A 23,914-nucleotide genomic window follows, 5' to 3' on the forward strand; every position below is an offset into this window, starting at 1 on the left:
GGTTTCTGTTTATAGAAATCAATGCATTAAAATCAAAACCCTTATTACTGAGTTGGATATTCTGCATTATATATGTCTATAATAGTTTCTACAGTTTTTTTTTTCCCCCTTCTCTCTATAAATATCTATACTTGTATTGTGTTATTTCAGTTCTCACACTCAATGCTGTTTCTATTTTCTTTTAGACATTTTATCGCCAATGTTTACAAAATCAAAAATTAATCAGTACTACCACTGCTGCTTACCAAAATGTTTCTGTGACAACAGCAGCTGGCAACATCTCATCCACATCACTACAATCAGGGACTGAGAAACTAACAACTGCTACAAGGAGAGTTAGTCCTGAAGCCGTCGTCGGATGTGAGCCACCACTCAGTCATGTACCTGACTATGTGCTACCTGCTCTCTGGCATGTTGTCTATTGGACATCCCAAGCTCTCACTTGGTAACAATTATTTTCTCTCTTTCTTATTATGCACCACCACTAATCCTAAGCACAACATATCCATTTATTAAAAGTTAGTTACCACAGCTTTATTTCTTTGCTTCATGTGTCTTTTGCACTATCTTAGAAACCGTGGAAACTTAGTCAAAAATTGTTATTTTAGCAAATTATTTAGTAATCTGTTCATGGTTCTGCTCTGTTTAACATGTCACATGCCTGATAACCTGTGGATTACGTACAAAAGAATTAATTACACACACACACACACACACAAGAACAAAAAAAGCACTGAAGTGCAATAGAAATATCTCCACAGCCATATAGGTACATAACAACATCCTATTTCAACTCATAAGTTGCACTCATACATATAACATCCCTAATTTAACTTTGTCAAATGTAATGCTTATTCACACAGTTTTGAATTAATCATGTATTATCTTGTAGCTTCAAGATTTCAGTGTGGTGATTGTTTATTTTTATACTGACTTGGTATGGTATGTGTGAGAGGCAGGATATGGCTGGTTTAAATGTTAAAGGGTTAATGTTAAACTTTAGTACATTTTTTTCTTGATAGTTTTAGCCGTACTTTGTGTATAAGTTTTGCACACCAGTTTTTTCATTCAAAATCAGCTGTAAAATAATACGACTCATACACAAGTCATCATCATCATCATCATCGTTTAACATCTGCTTTCCATGCTGGCATGGGTTGGATGGTTTGACTGAGGACTGGCAAGCCAGGAGGCCTCACCAGGCTCCAATCTGATCTGGCAATGTTTCTATGGCTGGATGCCCTTCCTAATGCCAACCACTCTGGGAGTGTAGTGGGTGCTTTTTACATGTCACCAGCACAGGAGCCAGTCAGTGGGTACTGGCATCAATCCTGTTTGGATGGTGCTTTTTACGTGCCACCAGCACAAGAGCTAGTCAGGCAGCACTGGCATCAGCCACGTTTGGATGGTACTTTTTACATGTCACCGGCAGGGGAGCCAGTCAGGCACACTGGCATTGGCCACGTTCAGGTGGTACTTTTTATGTGCCACCGGTACAGGAGCCAGTCGGAGCTGCGAAGCTGGCATTGACCATGTTCGGATGGTACTTTTTACATGCCACCAGCCTGGGGAGCCAGTCAGGCAACACTGGCAACGACCTATGCACTAGTAATTAGAATAATTAATAGAGCTAAAAACATTAAAGTATTGGTGACATTTGTAAAGAAATACATTCACTCACATAATATGTACACAGCAACACAATTCTTTGAGATATTTGTAATGTAAAATACATTCAAATATTGATCACATCAATTGGAGAAAAAATTCCTTTGTTTTTATTTGTCGATCTTTAGTTAACAACTGAAAACAATGGAAATATTAATATTTGGTTAATATTGAGTCAGGAATTTTTTTTCTAATTATGTAAATGGAGAGTAAAGATTGATTGTAGCACCACTTGTCCTCCATATATTTTCCCTGCAGATATTGTGTTGCAGCTTTAAGCTTTTTCTTTTAGATTTTAATTTCAACAAAGCATAGGAGGGAGTTATACCTTTAAATGCTTGATGGTTTCATAGTGTATAGTGGAGGGGGGAACAGGGATAAGTTTGAAATGTTAGTGTGTTATAAAAGGGTGGTTGGTGGGTATAGGGGAGGAGTGATAGATATCTCTTATTTAGATATTTGTTTTAGAAATTTTAAATGTAAAATTATTATGAACTATTTGTTAGCCAAAATCATTTTAATAACAACAAATAAAAAAAATGCGAATCAGTAAATAAACCGAATATATACCACTTATATATGCAAAATATAAACAATAAACTATAATATAGAAGACATTGTCAAGATTTTGTGGGCATTTCCTTACATACAATAAAGGCAGTCACCACACCTACAGGGTTAGGTAACGCTCTGACTTGCATGTGTGTGTGTGTGTGTGTGTGTGTGTACATTTAATTTTGTTGAATCCGAGCAGGAGGGGTTACTGAAGAAATATTACTAATAGAGAGGAAATGATAGTTGAAAATGTTTAGACTATTAACATCTGTTTGCATGTAAAATACTTTGCTTTCAAGACCTTAAAATCTGCGGTGTAAATTCCAGGTTGATCCTGCCATTGATGCAATCTTATTCCAATGCTGGTGACTTCAGTGTGGCAGGAAAATGTAAATCAGCTTTAATAGAGAATGCCATCTACTATGGCACCTACTTGCTCATATTTGGAGTTTGCCTCATCTATGTTGCTGCACGCCCCAACTTACACATCGATGGGTGAGTACCTATTTTCATTATCTCATCTTCCCATCATTTTAACTTCTTTGTGATTTTACATTTCTAAAGCTTGTAACCTGGATTACCATTATTCTTGTGTTGTGAAGACTGAGTTATTTTATTAATTTTACCTTGTCTTTTGTGTGTGTATATGTTTCACCGGTAGTAAGTTGCAGTTTTCTTTAAAAAATCTAGCATGAATTGGATGTGTCTCATATTGTCTCGCCCTTTATCATGTGAAGTGCATAACAACAAAAAAAACACTTTATTATTGTGGTGGTCAGGATGGGATTTGTGATTGTATGCCTTTTCTAACACCAACCACTTTACAGCATTGGCTTTGTACATTTTTAACACACTTCTGACATTAGAGAAGAATGATTATGCAACAAGACTAAGTGTTACCGCTAAACTGTTTTAGTTTTTATTCAGAACTACTACCGTGCAAAATAAATTGCCTTCATGTGGCTTCTGGAATCCACGTTTCTTCTGTTTATTCCTTTTATGGCCCACTGATTCATAACATGTCTCTAGTTTTTAAGGCATGAAGCAGATGAGACACATCTTGATTTCCTCTTGGAAAGGGTGCCAGTCTATCATAGATGGTTTGTGTAATCATAGTTATATTGGACCGAAGCCTCTACTGGATATGCTGTTTGTGTTTCCAGCTTGTGATAACTGTATGGCCTTTTTGGTTTGCCATGGTTGTCTACCACACTAATGAGAAACTTAACCAATAGTGATACATAATTATATTTCACCTCCATAGATATTCTGCCATAAGTGTAGTATGGCCAAATGGTTAAGAAGTTCACTCTGCAACCAGTAGGTCCCAGGTTCAATCCCACTACATTGCATTTTGGGTAAATGTCATTTTCTGCCACCTTGGGTCAACCAGTCCCTCGTAAATGAAAGTGGGTTGACAGAAAGTATATAGAAGTCCATCAGATGGATTATACCAGTATTGCATCAGTACAGCCTTGTATGGCACTGTGATGTGTTGATTCTATCTGAGAATTGCATTAAGGTTGTGTGTGTCTGTGGAATACTCAGCCACTTACACATTAATTCAAGAGCAGGTAATTCATTTGATTGGACAATTGAACATCAGAGATCCATCCCCATCGCCACAACCGCCTTCTCCCTCACCACAACCGCCTTCCCCACCGGCACAACCACCTTCCCCATCGCCAACATCAGCACAGATAAAAACTCTGTAGATAAAAATAGTTTTTGATGTTGTATAGTTTGAGATACCTTATCATGTATTTCATTTATGTATTCTTAGAAAACAAATGCTTTAACAGATTCGTGCTGTGCCAAAAAATAAACGTACATGTTTCAATTGGAGTGAACTAGAGTTTCTTTGAAATTTTATCAAATTCTTTGCCCATTTCTGATATTTAAATCTTTAAATAACTATTAAGTGTATAAAATTTCCTTTCTTGTTTTCTGTTTAGTGTGTGTGTGTGTGTGTGTTTGTCGCAGCATTCGTTACCAAAGTTTACTTTAATATTGTGTTAAAAATGTTATGTTAATGTTCAGGTGTGATACAGAATAATGTAGCAAATATTCTATTGTATAAGATAACCTTAACAAAAATATTCTACCAAACTTTAGGATTCTCTTGGAGTGGAAAATATATCAAATTCCCCGAAACTTTTCCCTATTTACACACACATGCACACACACACACCACACCACACCTGGTTCCATGAAACCCTCTCCAGTACCTCCTCCTTTCCATTACCATTATTCAAAATTGCAGCGACAGATAACATAATAAAATTCACAATTAAAGCAGTTAATTTCACAATTTATTTAAATGACAATGAAATTTATTAATTTAACAAAATTGCCAAGTTTGCTCAGAGCCTGCGAGTAAGGGAAAAAATTTGGATTCCATAATTAACAACCAAGGAACAACATTATTTGTCTTGAAACAATACATCAGATCTGTCAGGCATTGCACTTGTCCCCATCTCTGCATTACATTGCATAGAACTCAAAGCCATGCAGTCTGCATAATTGCAAGCTGCACACACATCACAAATACCCTGTCACACGTACAATTACCAGCTGCACACAGATTACACGTGCAGACCAGTTTAGACAATGGAACAAAATTGAGACAACCTGGAATATGTGAGAGTCATGGTTATTTGCTGAAAGAAACCAGTCCCTTGGTTGTGTGTTAAATCACCCTCAATACCCTATTATGTATAAAGAAACCCTCTCCCCAGATGCAATAGTACAACAACATGTCTAAGAACATTATTCCTCCCATTTGGCAGCAGTGTCAATTTGCTAATTAGTGCCAAACAATGTGCAGAGATGCATACCTTCATAAACAACTGCTGAAAGAGAAACAGCTGTTATTCTGTTCACAGATGGGACAACAGACAAAAACATGTCAAACTGTTGCCGTGCACTTCTCATAATAAACTACAGCATATGAGACGACTCTGGAAGTTTAATATTACGGAGGGCTTAGGATTGTCACATATATGTAAATATGTACACACACTCACAAAGATATATACATATATATGTACACACACACATGCACACACACACAGAGGCAGCCTTTGACTTTTTCTGCTCAAAAGAAATTTTCAAGCCAATTTTTACATGCTATTAAGGTGGCGAGCTGGAAGAAATATTAGCATGCCAGGTGAAATGCATAGTGGTATTTTGTCTGTCTTTACATTTTGAGTTCAAATTCCGCTGAGGTTGACTTTGCCTGTCATCCATCCCTGACATAAGGGCTCACACTTTGGCCTGTGTATATCATAAAATTAAAGGCTTCTTAATTTTCTCTTTACCAACGTGCTTAACCTACAGGTTCTTAATTACTTGTATTTTGTCCCTCCCTCATTGTAAAAGCTAAGAGGCTCACTCTTTGGCCTGTGTCTATGTTAATCTGGCAGTTTAAGTCTGTAGTTAAATGTTGTTAAATAGGTTTTTTTTTACTCTGTCTAGTCAGACATCGCAATCAAGCTATTTCCTTTGTCTTATATAATTTAATGAGTATTTATTCATACTTCCATTTTCTGGGTACATTACTACACACACACACACACAATAGTGTTTACTGACTCCTAAATCCTCTGTTACTATTTAGGATAATGGACAGTGATGATACATATATTTCTATTATTTGCAAAAAATTCTAAATTCATTGTTTAATATTTTGTCTGTTAAAATGTTATTGTTGAAAACAAAAGCAATTATTAAAAATGTTGGGGAGAAGGATAAAACGATAAAAAAAAAAAAAAACAAAGAATAAAAAAAAGAAGGGATGAAACAAATGTTTTATTGTCTTTGTTGATGAGCTCTTTACCATTTATTCTAACTCGAAATAATAACACCTCTTACCAAAGGCGATACCATTAGAAGGCTATAAATAAATATGGTGGCAGCTGGTTTCAAAGACCTGAATGTGTTTCTATTATTGTTTGTATTCTGTTGCATTAATTAGATTGATTAATCTGATCAAATTAGTTGTTTAATTATGATATTTTCACCTTTGCACCAACTTGTGATATTTCTGTTCATTCATTTGTTTTCAATACAAGGCTAATAAATTCACATTCAAACCTTTACACACATATTTCAGATATGTATGTGTGTTACTACCCCACCCCCTGGTGTTATATACACACACACACACACACACACACACACACACACACACACACACACACACATTGTAAACTCCCACATATTTAACCCTTCTGTTACCATATACATATTGAGATGTTCTGTGTTTCTTTCAATTACTTTAAATATAACAAAGAATTTAGTAAAATAACTTAGTTATCATTAAGTTAGTGTTAGGAACATAAATTGTGAGTAAGGTTTAGTGGAAAATCATAATTCAAAACTTATGAAAACAAGTCATTTGTACTACAGAACCAGAGGCAGTTTCAGGCAGGTTGGTATCAAAAGGGTCAAATGTTTCTATATTCTGTACATGCTCAATCTCCTTTGCAAGTTGTTACACACACACAGAGAATATATCTTTTATACATGAGAAGAGGATTTTAGTGATAATTACAAGCATTTCTAACAAAGGAAAGACATGTCCTACACGAAAGTACCAGTGTTTGATGTCATAATGGTGAAAGACCTAAAGTATTTAGAATTGGAAGATTATGCTCAAATGAACTAAGATGTTGGATTAATATAGTAATAATAATAATAATATACTTGTTGTATGCAGTGTTCTGGTGTATTAAGACTCTTCAAAAAGACAGTAATGATAACCAGAAGTGAACAGTAAAAGAAGCTATAAAAAGGAAAAGGTGCAGAGACATGTCAGAATAGTGTTGGTGGATCTTAGGCAGAATGGAATGTTTGAACAATACACTGTCCTGACAAAACAAACAGCTGTTGTAGGTCATTGTCATTAATCTATCAAATGTTCTGGTCATTTACTTTGGTCTGGCAGTAGTCTAATGTTCTTGTTGGTTAACTGCCTGGCATGGGGTGGAGGGTTCGACAGGATCTGAGGACTGCATTATGCTTTAATGTCCATTTTGGCATAGTTTCTACAACTAGATGCTCTTCCTAACAGCAACCATTTTACAGTGTGTCCTGGCTGGTGCTTTTCTTCATGACACCAGCACTAGTGAGGTTGCCATGCAGCTTGCATGACTGTGCACCCCTTTGACTGAATGTGACTACAGTAGAGAGGGAGGTGGCTGTGTGTTGGGAGACAAAAGGTTAAGGTATGAGAGAAGGAGCCAGAACAGAACAGGCTTCTTGTAGTAGAGAATGTACATGGTTACTTCCATTATAGAAGAGGAGGTGGTAGCTGTGACCGGGGTGGAGCAGGCAAGAGGTAAAAACAGTGATGATGGGGTGTCAGGGTAGACAATGATGAATAAAACAAATAAAGGTACAAAAACTAAGAAACAAACACTGAAAACACAGACTTGTGAGGTTTTCTTTCTTAATTTTGTTTTCTAATAAACTCGGTTTCATTTTGTTACATTTTTTTTACATTTCAGGGACAAAATCAAAGTCATTGGTGTAACTGCCAGCAACACTTGGGGTTTATTTCTTCTCGTGTTGCTGTTAGGCTATGGGCTGGTAGAAGTACCACGCACTGTTTGGAACAGTTCTAAAAGAGGACACATGTTATCACGCACGCAATTCAAAATTGCAAAGTTGAGCACAGAAAAGTCCGAAGCCGAAGAAGCTCTTGAAGATGTTTTGGAAGTAAGTCAACCAAAATCTTTCTGTTTTGTCTCAGAAAGGACGTACACCTTCCCTAGACATGCCTGACTTCTATGAATTTTTAAAGCAGAAGAAGTAGGTATTGTGATGTATGCCAAGCAAAATGCTAAGCAGCGGTGTGTCCATCTTTACATTCTGAGTTCAAATATCACTTTTCGTCCTTTCAGGGTTGATGAAATCAGTACCAGTTGAATTCTGGGGTTGATGTGTTGTGTGAAAATTTGAAACTAATATTTTAAGTTATTCCTTAATATATAATGAATAATCACTTTTTATGTGTGAGCCCGCTTTGAGCAGTTTTTGCAAAATTGTTTGTTTTGTCAATTATTAACTCTTAGTTTATTCATTTATTAACTGAAACTTACTTCCCACTGTGTGCACCTTGGTCAAGTGTCTTCCACTATAGCCCCAGGCCAACCAAGGCCTTATGAATGGATTTGGTGGACTGAAACTCATTGTGTGTGTGTGTGTGTGTGTGTGTGTGTGTGTGTGTGTGTGTGAGACCCTTGTCTTGACATCACATGATGTCATGATGTAAATGAGCATGATGTTCATTTCCTGTTTTCCATAAAAAAAAATCTGCCTGGTTATGTAGAAATACAAGGCTAGCCTTATTATATAAGACTGGGTGGGCGTAACTATTCTCTATCCTCTATCATCAAGATGTGTGTGTATGCATAAATATATATCTTGTAAATATATATAAATGACTGTGTTATCACAATGTTGTGTTTGTCGTAAATATCTCTCTGGTTTCAATTTGCAGGAAATCAAACGTGCTTCAGAGTCGATACGTTACAACCATTATCTCAGAAGACATGTGGATACAATTCTTTTGAAGGTAATTTTATTTCTTACTAAGGGATGCTACTAATTTTTTGCCCCTCTCTCTCATATTGACACTCTCCCTTTAACCCACCTCTTATCCCCTCCTCCATCACTAATCACCATCCCTTTATTTCCTTCTGTCTATTATCTTCTTTCCCCCTTTATGCCTCCCACTTCACCATCGCCACTTCCTCTTCCCACCTTTGCTGTTCCCCCAATTATCCCCTACAAAGTTACCAAAACACCAATAACACAGCCCATGATGTTTCTAACTCTTTCCAGTGTCCAGAAAACTTCCGAAAATCCATCCAGCGCAATGTTGATGATTATGAAGACTACGACAGCCCTATGGACTCTCCGACGGAACGTACTCTGGTTCGGCTGCACAAGAGGGTCATCCGAGCTTCCCAAATCTATCAGCGAACTCAGTGTCAATGGAACATGTTAATGGAGAAGGTCTTTGCCTTGGAAGATGTTGCAAATAATGAGTCGAACCCAGAACGCATTTTCAAGCATTATTCCTCCAGTGTTTCTGTAACTGGTCTCTCAAAACACTTCTATAACCCTAAAGTCGGTGAGTGAAAATGTTTTTGACTTAAGTGTAGTGTGTGTATGCATATGTGTATGTGTGTGTATGCTTTGCATGCTAGCATGGGTTGCACCAGGTTCCAATAGCCTGTTTCTACAGCTGGATGCCCTCCCTAATGCCAACCATTTTACAGAGTGTACTGGATGCTTTTTATGTGGTACCATCACCACTTTTTACATGGCATCATCACCAATACACACACACACACACACACACATACACACACACACACACTGACTCATTTTTAGCATCCACTTTTCCTTGCTCACATCAGTCAGAAGGAATTTGAGGCACATTTCTATGACTGGATACTTTTCTTGTCACCAACCCTCATCTTTTTCCAAGCAAAGTAATATTTCCCCATGGCCAGACATGTTTTCCATAGAAGTTTGGAAGTGAGCAACTTTGCTTGTATGATGATAGTGACACTGGTTTACAACTCTTGTGCAATGTCATGACAAGGAGACACAAATATATGCGCACACACACACACACACACACACACACACACACACACACACACACACACACACACACACACACACACACACACACACACACACACACACACACACACACACACACACACACACACACACACACACACACACATCCATCCACAGGGCTTTGGTTGGCCCAGGGCTATGGTAGAAAGCACTTGCCCAGAATGTGCTTTGCTGTAAGACTGAACTCAAAACCACATGGTTAGGAAGCAGACTTCTCAACCACACAGCCAACCAGTTGACTGCTATTAAATACCATTCTAAATGTGCTGAGTGCTTCTAATTTCTTCTTTCATTTGTGTGTGTGTGTGTGTGCGCACAACCACATGTGTGTACACACATACGCATACATAAACATACTTAATGGTAAGCATTTTTAATTGAACTCAGACATACATATGTATATGTGTGTATCAATAGCTATTATAAGCATCACACACACACACACACACATTGGCCATTATATTCATTTTGTTTTAATTTATTACTGCATAATGTTGTATTAAATATCAAAGTCTTTCACGGCTACATCACCAACCCTGCTCACTGGCAATATTCTGGTTACCATGGTTCCAACACAATTTCAATTGTTTCACTTTCAACACACTTTCTCATGTCATGTCACTTGCCAAACAACTACAACTCTCACTCTCTCTCTCTCTCTCTCTCTCTCTCTCTCTCTGTCTCTCTCTCTCTCTCTCTCCACACACATACATAAACATAAAGAGATATAGACACGTGTGTGTGTGTGTGTGTGTGTGTGTATGTATATATGCTAGCATGGAAAGCAGACGTTAAACGACGATGATGATGATGATACATTATATATATATATAATTATATATATATATGTGTGTGTGCGTTTTATATATATATATAATGTATGTATGTGTATTTTATATACATATATATGTGTTTGTGTGCACACATATATACTCACACAAACATTTCTAAGTGTATACTAAGTGCATGTGTGTATAAAAATATATCTATACACACACACATGTATGTATATATATATATATATATATATATATATATATATATAGGTGTTTGTGTCTGTAGGTGTGAGTATTTCTTTACATCTTCTGTTTAAGAAGGTCACTACAAATATTGTTGTCTTTGCTATTGTCACTTCTTTCAATAAATTATCCACTCACTTTGGACCTTCAACATTGAAATAAAGGGTCCCTTACCTGAAAAACAGAAAGAACATCTGGCAGTAAAACAAGCCCTTAATAATATATTCATCTAACCAAATAGCAATTGCTAGCATCATGGAAAGCTGGACACACACAGACATGAAATCGTTCATTGATTAATGTCCATTTTCCATGCTGGCATGTGTTGGATGGTCAGACAGTAACCAATGACCCAGAAGGAATGCCATGCTTCACTGTCCGCTTTCACACTGCGAAACAGCTATACCAGTGTTAGGAATAGCAAATTAATAGTGGATAGAATTTAAAAATCTTAGAATGTTCGGTCAGCCAATCTGTGACAAAATTAGAGAAATGTCTAATTGACGATGTGAGAAAAGTAAACAGATGAATGAATGAGTGACGATAAGGGTATTCGTGTGAAGTTAAGTTTGTTTTTAAGACGGAAGACGAAAACTATGTTTACAGAACTAAGAGGGGATTGCAATCTGTGCTGAATTAGAAGTGATGTACTGAGTTGAAAAAAGACAAGATTCCTTATCTGAACAACATCTTCAGGCTGGATTTGTATTCTATATATATATATATATATATATATATATATATATATATATATATATATATATATATATATATATATATATATATATATATATATATATATATATATATATATATATATATATATATATATATATATATATATATATACACACACACACACACACACACACACACACACACACACACACACATATATATATATGTATACATACACACAAGGATTACAGAACTCTTGTATTCTTATCCACACACCTGGCAACCTATCATGGAATATAAAAAGAACTTTTTTCAGCTTATCATTCTTCGATATGAAAACAATCCACAATATTCCGTCTCAATAAACCACTCTTGTACCAGAAAGTCGTTTTTTTTATATTTGCTATGGATTGCTTGAAGCTAACTTTCTTCCTACACCTTGATCCCTGGATCTTACGTTTATATATATATATATGTATCTATATATATATATGCAGTATTTTGTTGTATCATTTTTTAATTACAGTATTAATTTGTCTTTTGTTATTTCTTCTCTTCTAGAATGGTACTGGAAATGTCTGTTCCAGCCGTGGGTGATGAAAATAGTGGCCATCTGTCTTGCAGTAATGTCTTTCATGGTTGTTTGGTCAGAATGTTTGTTCTTTATAAAGAAACCTGTCTTGTCGTTGTTTGCCGTTTCCATAAATCTTGCCAACCAAAATCATGATTATGTCTACATTGAGGTCAGTACATTTTGATTGTTTTTTTTTGGGGGGGGGGTCTCCTTTGCCATTCCTCTCCCCCTTGATTTTCTTTTCAAATGACTAGCATTAATTTTCACTCAGTAATTCTTCCTACTTTCCCTTTGTAAAAATTCTAAAGTTCTTTGTTTTTGTCTTTTGAGGTGAGGATGCTTTATTAATTCTTAATTATTTTTGGACTCAATCAAATTTTATTTCAATCTTAACCCTTTTGTTACCATATTTCTGTTGAAATATTTGCAATTAATTGTGAAGTTAATGAAGAATTTAATAAACTAATTTTGTTATTATTAAGCTGGTATTTAGAACATAAATGAATGTGAAATTTTGATGGAAAATTTTAAATTTAGATTACAATAAAACAGGAATTTTATATCATGGAACCAGGGGTGGTGTCAGGTGGACTGATATCAAAAGGGTTAAATTACACACTGCCATCATTGGATGATGTAATCTGGGATTTACTGGGATTAAATAAAAAAAAAAATGGATGGCTATGGCTGGGATGTCTTTGAACATAAGATCTGCTTAACCCTTTTGTTACTTTGTTACCATATTTCACTGAAATACACCTTCTTTGTCTCAAAGAATTTTTAAGATAATGAAGAATTTAGTGAAATAACTTTGTCATTATTAAGCTGGTGTCTGTAACTTAAAATGACACCAAATTGTGATGAAAGGTCTTAATTTAGATCAATTTAAAAGAGGAAATTTGTATCATAGAACTAGAGTTAGTCGTTGGACTGTTGGTATCAATAGAGTTAATGACACTTGGCAATTAGTTATCTTAATATTTCAAAGAATTAAAATCAAGAGATCCATACTGACCTTTGGAAGCCAGGTTAATTGCTCATTGGAACCTGTTCTGGCTGTAAGTCAAAGCCCTAAGTCTACATTACCTATCTTCTTTCTTCTGCTGTTAAATAAATATACAACAGAAAGTTTAACCTGTTTCAATTTATGATTCTCCTCCTTGTTTACAAAATACAAGCCTTCAACTTAATTATTTCTTGTGTTGACTTAATCATTTTATTTATTCATTTTTTTTTTTTTCTTAGAATTATCAAAGCATGGGATAAATTACCTGTGTCAATAATTAGTTGTCAGGACCCTGTATTTCCCATAATTTACCAACAAGACTCCTGATACTTACGCACCTTTTCTTTATGAATTTTCACTTTTCTCTCTTTTCATGTTTCATTCTGTGCGCTATGTATTTTCCTATCATTACTGTCTTCCTGTCCCCTCTTTTACCTTTTCCCAATGAGTTGTAATATACCTGATCACTATATACAATCAATTCATTATTATTTTAAAAAACAATTTTCTAAGGCGCAAGAGTGGCTGTGTGGTAAGTAGCTTGCTTACCAACCACATGGTTCCGGGTTCAGTCCCACTGCGTGTAAATTTGGGCAAGTGTCTTCTACTATAGCCTCAGGTTGACCAAAGCCTTCTGAGTGGATTTGGTAGACGGAAACTGAATGAAGCCCGTCGTATATATGTATATATATATGTGTGTGTGTGTTTGTCCCCCCAACATCGCTTGACAACCGATGCTGGTGTGTTTACGTCCATGTAACTTAGCGGTTCGGCAAAAGAGACTGATAGAATAAGTACTAGGCTTACAAAGAAGAAGTCCTGGGGTCAATTTGCTCGACTAAGGGTAGTGCTCCAGCATGGCTGCAGTCAAATGACTGAAACAAGTAAAAGAGTAATGATGTTCTATTGTTGTTTTACTCCTGTTTTCATGCTCAGAATTGTTGAAGCATGAAATAAACTACCCACGTCAGGTGTTAATTTCCAGGACACTACATCCTTCAAAGATTCCATAAAACTTCCCAAAATTCACCAACATTACTCCCGTCATGTCTGTGCACTCTTTCCTCTTTATCTCTTTCATTCTGCATACTTCAGCTTTCATTACTGTTTTTCCCTACTTATACCTCTGCTTTCTGTCCCCTCTTTTATACTTTTAGAACAAGTTGTCGTACCCTGAGCTCATTATTATCTTTATAGTATTCTGAACAAAACCGTCTATTCTTGTCTTTCTAAAGTCTTATTCCATTCATAAAGACAGCTGACCTAGATTTGTATTAATATTAATACAGAAGAAAAATAAACTAAAGCAACCCTGTGGAAAGAAGGTTAAATTATTTTATTGTCGTTTAGTTTAGTAATTTGTTAATAAAGGTCTGTTTCTTGATAATTTAATTTTGCTTTATAAACAATCAGGAATTGTATAGAATCAAACTCTGTGTTTATTCTTGTTAATTCAGTCTCCATGGAAACAGACTTAATATATTGATTGCTCACATAATTTGACCTTCCATTTTTGTGAAACAATATATATTTTTCTGTCTTATTTTCCATTGTTTTAATGTGTTTGCTTTTTTTCTCATTGTCTCTCTTGGATATTCAGCAAAAATCTGACTTTCAATAGCTTATTGTTTTTGTTCTCACTCTGATATTTGTGTTTTTAACATGTCTATGAAGAGATTTTCTCTCATTCAAAAGCCACAGCAGCATACATTTCAATGGTATATATTTTAGGTGTGGTACTCAGAAGGCTGTTTCAATTTTGTATACTGAGTTTTATTCAGCTCAGCAAGCTTTCTGCAATACCAGTAGATGTATTATTCTCTGCTCACTGTACATGCACATGACAACTGAATACATATCATTGATAAGGCTCAAGGAGGCCAAAACACATCTAGCATCCTCATGAATGACTGCTGAGGAAATGTTTGTCTTGCTCTAAATACATAGTGTATTTAACACATGTCCATGAAGAGATTTTCTCTTGGACAAAAACCACAACATCATGTCTTTCAGTGGTGTATACACATTAGGTATGATACATAGATAGCTATTTTAATTTAATAATGTTTCAATTGTATACACTGAGCATCTTATAATTTTAGTTTTTTGCCATACTAATATGGATTAAATGGTTTTTCCATGCTAGTGGCCTGTAAATAGCACCATTTGAGCATAATCGTTATTAGCATTGCCTTCTAGCACTTGTGCTGGTGGCATGTTAGAAAATCATTCGAGCGAGGTTGTTGCCAGTGCTGCTGGACTGGCTCCTGCCAGATCAGATTGGAGCCTGGTGCAACCTTCAAGCTTGCCAGTCCTCAGTCAAATCGTCCAACACATGCTAGCATGGAAAGCGGACGTTAAACGATGATGATAGATAGATACTTAGCCAATGCATGAATAATCTACAAGTGCCTCCTTAGGGTAATTCTATGATCATGTCAGTGAAAATATACCGTCATAACTAATTAACCTATCAAACATTTAATGTTAAACAACTGGATATATTTCCTGTTTGACCAAACAGCATTTTATTTGTATAACTTTCTGGTCAAGACTCACCTGTCTGCGTTGAATGAATGGGATTTAAGGAAGCTCTGGCTGCTACTTCTCGTGCAATAAAAGTAATTTTACTGCCAAGTGATTCATTTCAATCTTTCACAATTCACCATGATTCATGTAATAAGGTAATGTTTGTTGCAAGGTTTTCAAATTACAACTCCTCATGGGCATATGGTGTAGTGGTTAAGAGCGCGGGCTACTAACCCCAAGATTCCGAGTTTGATTCCAGGCAGTGACCTGAATAATAATAATAATAATAACATCGAAAAATACCTTAGGAATGAGAACCCAGGTTTGAAATTTCCCCAAGACACCTGATGAAGGCTGGAGGGTATATCAGCTGAAACGTGTTAACAACAAACAAGATGAGGATAAATATCCATCAATTGTAAATAATTCCTCATCTCTTGAATATAGAACTGTACAACTCCTCACTTCTCATGAAACACCTTATTTCATCACCTACTATTATAATCATATTATTTCAAACTGAAAATAATTACAAATCAATTATTCTGAATTTCTCAGTTAATATGTTGTCATCATGTCTGTGTTATGCACAGCTCTCTCTCTGCAATGTTTGTTTATGTTCATCTTCTTAATTTTCAGCTAACCTCCATCTTGACTATTGGCTTCCTGTGTTTCTGTGCTTACTACACTGTGTTTCAAATCCGTATCCTCAACTATTATTACATTGCTCCTCATCATCAAACCAATGAGTACAGTTTGATCTTTACTGGAATGTAAGTCTTCTCAAATTTTTAACAAAAACAAAACTCCTCTCAAAGTCTAAAGATCGTTCTTATACACAAGTCTCTTCCAGCAATGAATGCTTTTATAAGCACAAAACATATTCTAGAATACTAGAAATATTGATTCAGTTACAAACTGAATATCTGCTGTATTCTTGTGTTATCGGACCGACCAAAGCCTTGTGAGTGGATTTGGTAGACAGAAACTGAAAGAAGCCCATCGTATATGCACATATATATATATATATATATATGTGTGTGTATGTTTGTGTGTCTGTGTTTGTAACCCCAACATCACTTGACAACCGATGCTGGTATGTTTACGTCCCCATAACTTAGCGGTTCGGCAAAAAAGACCAATAGAATAAGTACTAGGCTTACAAAGAATAAGTCCTGGGGTCAATTTGCTCAACTAAAGGCGGTGCTCCAGCATGGCCACAGTCAAATGACTGAAACAAGTAAAAGAATAAAGAACCTTGTACTTCTATAACACTTAATGTATTTTCATAATTGCTTGTTTATTATTTTTATTGACTGTTGCTCTCACTGTTTTCAGGATGCTATGTCGATTAACACCTCCATTGTGCCTCAATTTCCTTGGGTTGATCCATTTGGACAGCCATGTAACTCACGTCAATAATCTTGAGGAAACAGCTTACACAACTGTAAGAAACACTGCTTTATTTATTTAATTTTTTCTAAATATTTCACACATGCTGTTAGAACAGAAAGAGTTTTGTGAACTTAACATCATTAATTTTACTTCCACATTTTCATGCTGGTATGAGTTAGACAGATGTCTCACCACCTGCTGCTGCTCTCTCTTACAATCTGACACATACAACAGAGAACAACTTTATCAATCTCTGTTCTATTTGTTAGAAAAGTAGCTGGGTGCAGGCATGGCTATGTGGTTGAGACGTTTACTTCTGAACCACGTAGTTTCAGGTTCAATTCCAGTCATGAAACCTTGAACAAGTATCTTCTACTATAACCTTGGGCTGACCAAAGCCTTGTGATATCTCCTTGACCGAAACTGAAGCCCATTCTGTGTGTTTGTCATTATTATCATCAGTATCATCCAGTGTTTTAAATCCGGGTTTTGTCTCCATTAACGGGGGGTGGCCAGATCTACCTCAATGCCATAGCAACCACCCTCACACCATCATGCCCGGTTTTGCGCATGCTCCTGTTTCAAACCAGCTTGCCCAATCTCTTCCTCCACCTTTTCCTCAGTCTATCTTGCTTTCACGCTCCATTTACCTCAAATGCAATCACCCTCCTCAGAACATGTATGCATATCATATGTGCTGGTGGCACGTAAAAAGCACCCACCACTCTGAGTGGTTGGCATTAAGAAGGGCATGCAGCTGTATAAACTTTGCCAGATCAGATTGGAGCCTGGTGCAGCCTCCTGGCTTGCCAGTCCCCAGTCGAACTGTCCAACCCATGCCAGCATGGAAAACGGACATATGATGATGATGTGTGTGTATTTGCCTTACGCTTTCTGATTTTATGATGGTGCCATTGTCTCGCTGGCCACAATGAAAGGATATCCAGGTTTCTAGGCATATCCTGACATTTTGTGCAACCTTTGGAAACAAAAGGTTCTTTAAATGACGTTGTTTCCATTTCCCTACATAAGACATGTCCAGGCTGTTAGCTATTTAATAGGCACAAGGTCAGCAATCTTGGGGGGATGGGGAAAGGTTAGTTTATAGCATCAAAAACTCCAGTACTTAACTCATACTTTATATATATATTGGCCCCGAAGGGATGAAATACAAAGTTGACTTCAATGGGATTTGAACTCAGAACTAAAGAACCAAAACAAATATGCTGGGAGACATTTATTCCAACACTAATAATTCTACAAAATTCATCACCATTATAATAATAATAATAATCCTTTCTACTACAGGCACAAGGCCTGAAAATTGGGGGAGGGAACTAGTCGATTACATCAACCCCAGTGTTCAACTGGTACTTAATTTATTGACCCTGAAAGGATGAAAGGCAAAGTCAGCCTTGGTGGAATTTGAACTCAGAATGTAACGATGGGCGAAATACTGCTAAGTATTTCATCTGGCACGCTAATGATTCTGCCAGCTCACCACCTTTATAATAATGAGAATAAATGCCCTGATGCAGCACCAAGTATTGGCTCTCATGGCTTCTGATATCATGTACATTGTTTTGTCTTGGTATAAAAGATGGGCTACAGCAAATATTCTGTTCAATACCAGTCAGTTGTTTGACCATAACCAGTTGAGCATGTCCTTTGGTGGCTGACAATATGTGCATCTCTGATCACGAGCAGAAGTAATTGGGGAGCATCGAAGCCATGTGTTGAAAGGAATTTTGGTGGGGTTTTAATAATTCACCTCTGGAAACATGGATGTTTCATTCATCATCTTTAAACAAACCTTATTCAGAGACCTAACTAGGCCCCACCTACAAGGTCATATGCTGCTTATCTTGATGTAAGATCACCATGTTGCGCACATATGGTTGTACCCTTATCAGGCAGGTAGTCCTAATGGGATTTTGTTGGTGTGTGTGCTGCTCTCTCACTCAGTAATAATGCTCCCACTGATTACAAATGAATATTTTTATTGCTAATTCTATATTTCTGTGTTTGGTTTCTTTCAGATTATGGGTCATATGGATGTGATTGCTATAGTGTCTGACGGTTTCAATATATATTTTCCCATTGCTATTGTTCTGCTCTGTATATGTACATACTTCAGTTTAGGCAGTAGGATTCTTCACTTCCTTGGCTTTCAGCAGTTTGTCGGTGATGATGACATGACCCAGGAACTCATTGACGAAGGCAAGGAACTCGTTAGAAGAGGTGAGTTCGTTGATTAGCAAAAATATCCCTTATAATACTGGAGATTTACAACAAAAAAATATAAGGGAATAATCTTTGTGCAAGCTATTCCTCTCCTACTAAAAATTTTCGTGCTTTCACCACAGCTGGCATCATCTTTAATTCCATGTATCCAGCAATAATTATTTAAAATAATAATTATTGTTTCAAATTTTGGCACAAGGCTAGTGATTGTAGGGGAAGGCGTATGTCGATTACATCAACCCCGGTGTGTAACTGCTTTTCATCCTCTTAGAGGGTCTGAGAGAGTTAATGACCTCAATAATTCATATGAAACTATCAATTTGTAGAATTTCTTACCTGTAGTAATATGAAAATATATTGAAAAACTTGACAGAAAAATGGTTTTTAAAAAGTAATATGTTAACTGATTTAGAAAATTACTATTTTTAGATCTCACAAGATGAGATATTCAGCAACAGTACTTTGTAGTAAAGATTATTTGCCAACATAACATGGCAGTCCTGGTTTAGGACGAATGTTGCTGTAATTTAGCCCCAGGAGATATCATCTCCAACTGGCTGTACAACCTGATCTGCGTCCTTGTTCGAAAAATATAAGGACACAGATCATGTTGTATAGCCAGCTGGAGACGATGTCTCCTGGGGCTTAATTACAGCAACATTCGTCCTAAACCAGGACTGCCATGTAATGTTGGCAAATAATCTTTGCTACGTGTTATCTGATTATTTTGTCAGTATTTAACTGAGAAGTTCCTGTTTTTATTTTGTCATACATTTTTAGAAAAGAGACGTCGAGAAAGAAAAGCTGATGGAGAAGCGCGTCGGAAAATGTGGAATGACCAGTTTGGTGGCATTAAACCATCATCTTCAGAAAGTCCTCGCAGAGGTAAGGATTTCTTCCAAACAAGTTTATTGTCCGAAAAACAGAAATTATGAACAATACAATAATTAGATTTCCGGTGGGGGGGGGGGGGGGGGGGGGCATCTTAGCATGTTTTCTTATATGTTTGTTGATTGGGAGTCCCACAACCTGGTTTTAAGGGGGTCACCACTGTAGGGTTTGTCTTCAAAAACAGGTCAATTCTTTCAAAGCTAGACACCTTTGTGGATTTGAATGCCATACTCCTCATTAATAAAACACCTATTGTTACTTACTGTGCTCCTGTACAGATGAGCCAACAAAAAAGTCCTTCAATTTGTTAGAAATAGCAGCAGCCAAATCCCCTCAAATTACATCCCCGAATCTTCAGGATTTATAGATACACTGTTTAGTTTTGTCTTAAATACCCCTAAACAGGTGGGATGGTCGCAGTGTTTTTAATCATCAGTTTGCACCATCAAGTCTGACCCAGGGTTAAACAACTAGAGATCAAGTAAAACTGAATCCTTTGGGCCCATGACCATTCTGTTTAGTGGATGTGATTTCATTTGACTATAAAAGACAAATAAATGTGGACAGCCACATAGTTTTGTATTTACAGCTGAAAATATTGATGTTTCTGCCAATTAGTGAGGCACATGCACAAAAAAGTCATGTGACTTCCTACTTTTGCATCTTCCAGAAATATTGAAAGAAAAGTGCACCAGCTAAAGCTTGGCTACAGGTTGAAAGGATTAAGGAAGGAGACATTGTTAGGAGTAAAGTAGGGATAATTGACCTTTTAGTCAGATTCACCCTAGACAAGAGGATATTTATACACCTTATGTGTGTGTCTGTACATATGTATTACACTAGACAAGTGATGTAGATACCTATACCTCAATCACATGTTTTTTTTCCCATATACGAATGAATTTATGTATACTCACTTTTTAAATCATCTTTTATAAATCTATATAGGTATGTACCTGTAAAATAGTGGATTATTGACATCAACAGAATAAATCCCAGACTTTAAAAATAAGCACTGTGGTTGGTTTGTTGAATCAAGGCCTTGAAAACAGTACTCCAGCATGGCCAGAGTCCAGTGACTAAAACTAGGAAAAATTCCTCACAATCTACTTCAATGCAAACCTATCTCTAAAAAAATTTCCATTAAAGTGCATTTTTCTGAAAGTTGTAAGACCTCATACACCTCTTAACTCTCTTAAAATAAAAAGATTAATAAAGTGTGGCTGAAGAAATCAATGAGCCAACACATACATCAGCCGTTACTAATAGATTTTTTTTTCCTCTTCAATTTTTGTTTAGGTAAAATCCCTCGGAGTCCAGATGAAAATGATCGAACTGAACTTCTGCGCCAAGCTGATCCAGTCGATTATACGGGAGATACAACTACTGACAATTTAGAAGATTATATCAACATTAGCCATCACAACACAACTGCTGCCACAGGTTACCAGCAGTCACAACCTCCACCTAGATATAGCTCAGTAACAAGAACGGGCCACAAACCGCCCCGAGGAATCTTTGATGATGTATAGGAGTTAACAGACTTTTACTTTTTTAATGTGCTTTCGTATTTACGTATTTATATATGTATGTATATATCTATCTATCTCTTTCCTTGAAGATATTATGACAATGTATTGTCTGGGGGTCAAAGAAAATGGGTGAAACGACTTGATATGGCTGTTTCAAGTGGGAACAAGAGAGAAAAAAAAAAAGGGTCTAATATTTTGAATTATATATTTAACTAAGCCATTAATAATAATTTCAGAACCAATTGTATATAGAATGAAGCTTTGCAGTGTCTGGCATTTCCTTTTTTTTGTTTCCTCTTGAAATTAACCCCCCCCCCCCCCCCCCCCATTAGTTTCTGTAGTCAACTGTACATATCATTTCAGTCTTTTACAGGTTAGCATCCAACCCTAACACTTTTTAATCAGGTTTTCTGATTTATAAAAATTGTTAGATTTTTCGTATGAAGATAAAAAAAAAAACATTCCAGTAAAAAGGAAAAGAAAAAAAAAAACGGACGTTTTGTCCTTGTTTTTGAAAATAAAACATTCCAAGAATTTGTTAGATTAAGTATTTAGTTATGTCTTTCTCTTTCTTCACTCAACTTTCAAATTTGATTGGATTTAAGAATTTTAAAAAATTACATTCTGAAAATACTCACCTGCAATATTTAATTTACCTTTATCCAATGTTGTTCAATGACATTTCACAGAAGAATAAACTTTTTGAATTTTGAGTAGGGGAAAAGAAAAAAAAAAAAAAACGATGAAACTGTTGGAACAAAATTTAGTTTCAAATGCCAGGTGTCTGTTGTCTTACCAACAGAAATAAGGTTGGTGATAAAATAAAAGAGGGGTATTTATTAGTCTTTCTAGTAACCAGGTCTTGTAATATGGAAGAATTAATAAGTGGGCACATCAACATGGGGTGGGAGGGTATTTCATTGCTCAATCTCACTGCAACTGTGGACATCAAAACTGTTAAATTCATTTATTTTCTCCCATTTAGTAATAATTTAATATTTTAATAGAAATAAAAATTTAAAAAATTTTTTTTCGTTAATGAAGAACTTGGTGTTTTTACTTTTCCTTTGACCCAACCTGAAGAAATTCTATTTAACTGTGAAAAGAAACACTAATGCTGGTTCTAACAAAGAATTTATGCAAAAGATAGCCTCAGGTGAATTTCAAAACATTTACTCTTTAGTTTGGATCTAAAAATTAATCTCAAATTTGAAAACTTTGAAATATTTTTGAAGAAATTTACATTTCACTACTAATGAGTAAATAAAATTCATTGCTTATAAGAGTACTTACCATATTTCAAAGAAACATTGTTTTTAACCCTTTTGATACCAACCAATACGAGACTGTCCCTGTCAAAGTGATCTAAATAGGAATTTGCCATTAAAATTTCAGGTTAATTTATGTGCAGAATTCTGCTTTAAGCACCCCATCATAACTTTTTATATTTTTTGCAATTTTCAGAAAATCTTTGTGAATTTGTGTTCTACATATAGGAATTCATAAAATTAGCTCCCACCCCGTCAAAGAAATGTGATTTAAGGAGTATTTAGCTGTTATTTTTAGCACATCTCAATCATCTGATACCTTTTTTTTTCTTCTTTTGTCACTCTGGCATATTGATGTTTTTCAATATCTCCCAATAAACACATTTAATGTGGGGATTTAAGCCAAAAGTGTATAATACAAATTTGCAAACATTTTCTGAAAATTCCCCAAAACAAAAATGTTATGGGGGGGGGGGGGTTTGCTTAAAGCAGAATTCCACCATTTATGATGGATAATGACAAAATTATTTTATAAATTCAATATTTTCAAAATTAAAACAAAAGCAGTCAACAGAAATATAGCAACAAAAGGTTTCGATAAGTTTTACATTTCCCCCCCACCCACCATCTTTTCATCATTTAACGTCCATTTTCCATGCTGGCATGGGTTGGACGGTTTGACTGAGGGGTGGTAAGCCAGAAGGCTGCACCAGGCTCCAATCCGATCTGTTTCTACAGCTGGATGCCCTTTGTAACGCCAACCAATCCAAGAGTGTAGTGGGTTCTTTGTACGTGCCACCGGCACAGGAATCAGTCACGCAAGCCTGGCATCGATCATGTCTGAATGGTGGTTTTTACATGCTACCGGAATGTATAACAAGCCAAATAAAAAA

General features: G+C 36.1%; 1 protein-coding gene across 2 annotated transcripts in view; it reads left to right on the plus strand.

Moving 5' to 3' along the window:
• The window catches only part of LOC106880753 (G protein-coupled receptor-associated protein LMBRD2), a 41,938-nt gene extending 19,146 nt beyond the window's left edge, over window positions 1-22,792 (plus strand). For both annotated transcript variants that reach the window (XM_089358470.1, XM_089358471.1), the window contains exons 3-13: window positions 186-445; window positions 2,551-2,718; window positions 7,734-7,944; window positions 8,729-8,803; window positions 9,073-9,364; window positions 12,144-12,325; window positions 16,331-16,464; window positions 17,030-17,138; window positions 19,126-19,327; window positions 20,111-20,215; window positions 21,521-22,792. In XM_089358470.1, the coding sequence (XP_089214596.1) occupies window positions 186-445; window positions 2,551-2,718; window positions 7,734-7,944; window positions 8,729-8,803; window positions 9,073-9,364; window positions 12,144-12,325; window positions 16,331-16,464; window positions 17,030-17,138; window positions 19,126-19,327; window positions 20,111-20,215; window positions 21,521-21,753 (1,971 nt within the window). In that variant the 3' untranslated portion in view covers window positions 21,754-22,792. The remainder of the gene's footprint in view (window positions 1-185; window positions 446-2,550; window positions 2,719-7,733; window positions 7,945-8,728; window positions 8,804-9,072; window positions 9,365-12,143; window positions 12,326-16,330; window positions 16,465-17,029; window positions 17,139-19,125; window positions 19,328-20,110; window positions 20,216-21,520) is intronic.
• Window positions 22,793-23,914: the final 1,122 nt, after the last annotated feature.

Source organism: Octopus bimaculoides, chromosome 10 (genome assembly GCF_046866305.1).
Source record: "Octopus bimaculoides isolate indiv1 chromosome 10, ASM4686630v1, whole genome shotgun sequence".
NCBI classification, from domain to species: domain Eukaryota; kingdom Metazoa; phylum Mollusca; class Cephalopoda; order Octopoda; family Octopodidae; genus Octopus; species Octopus bimaculoides.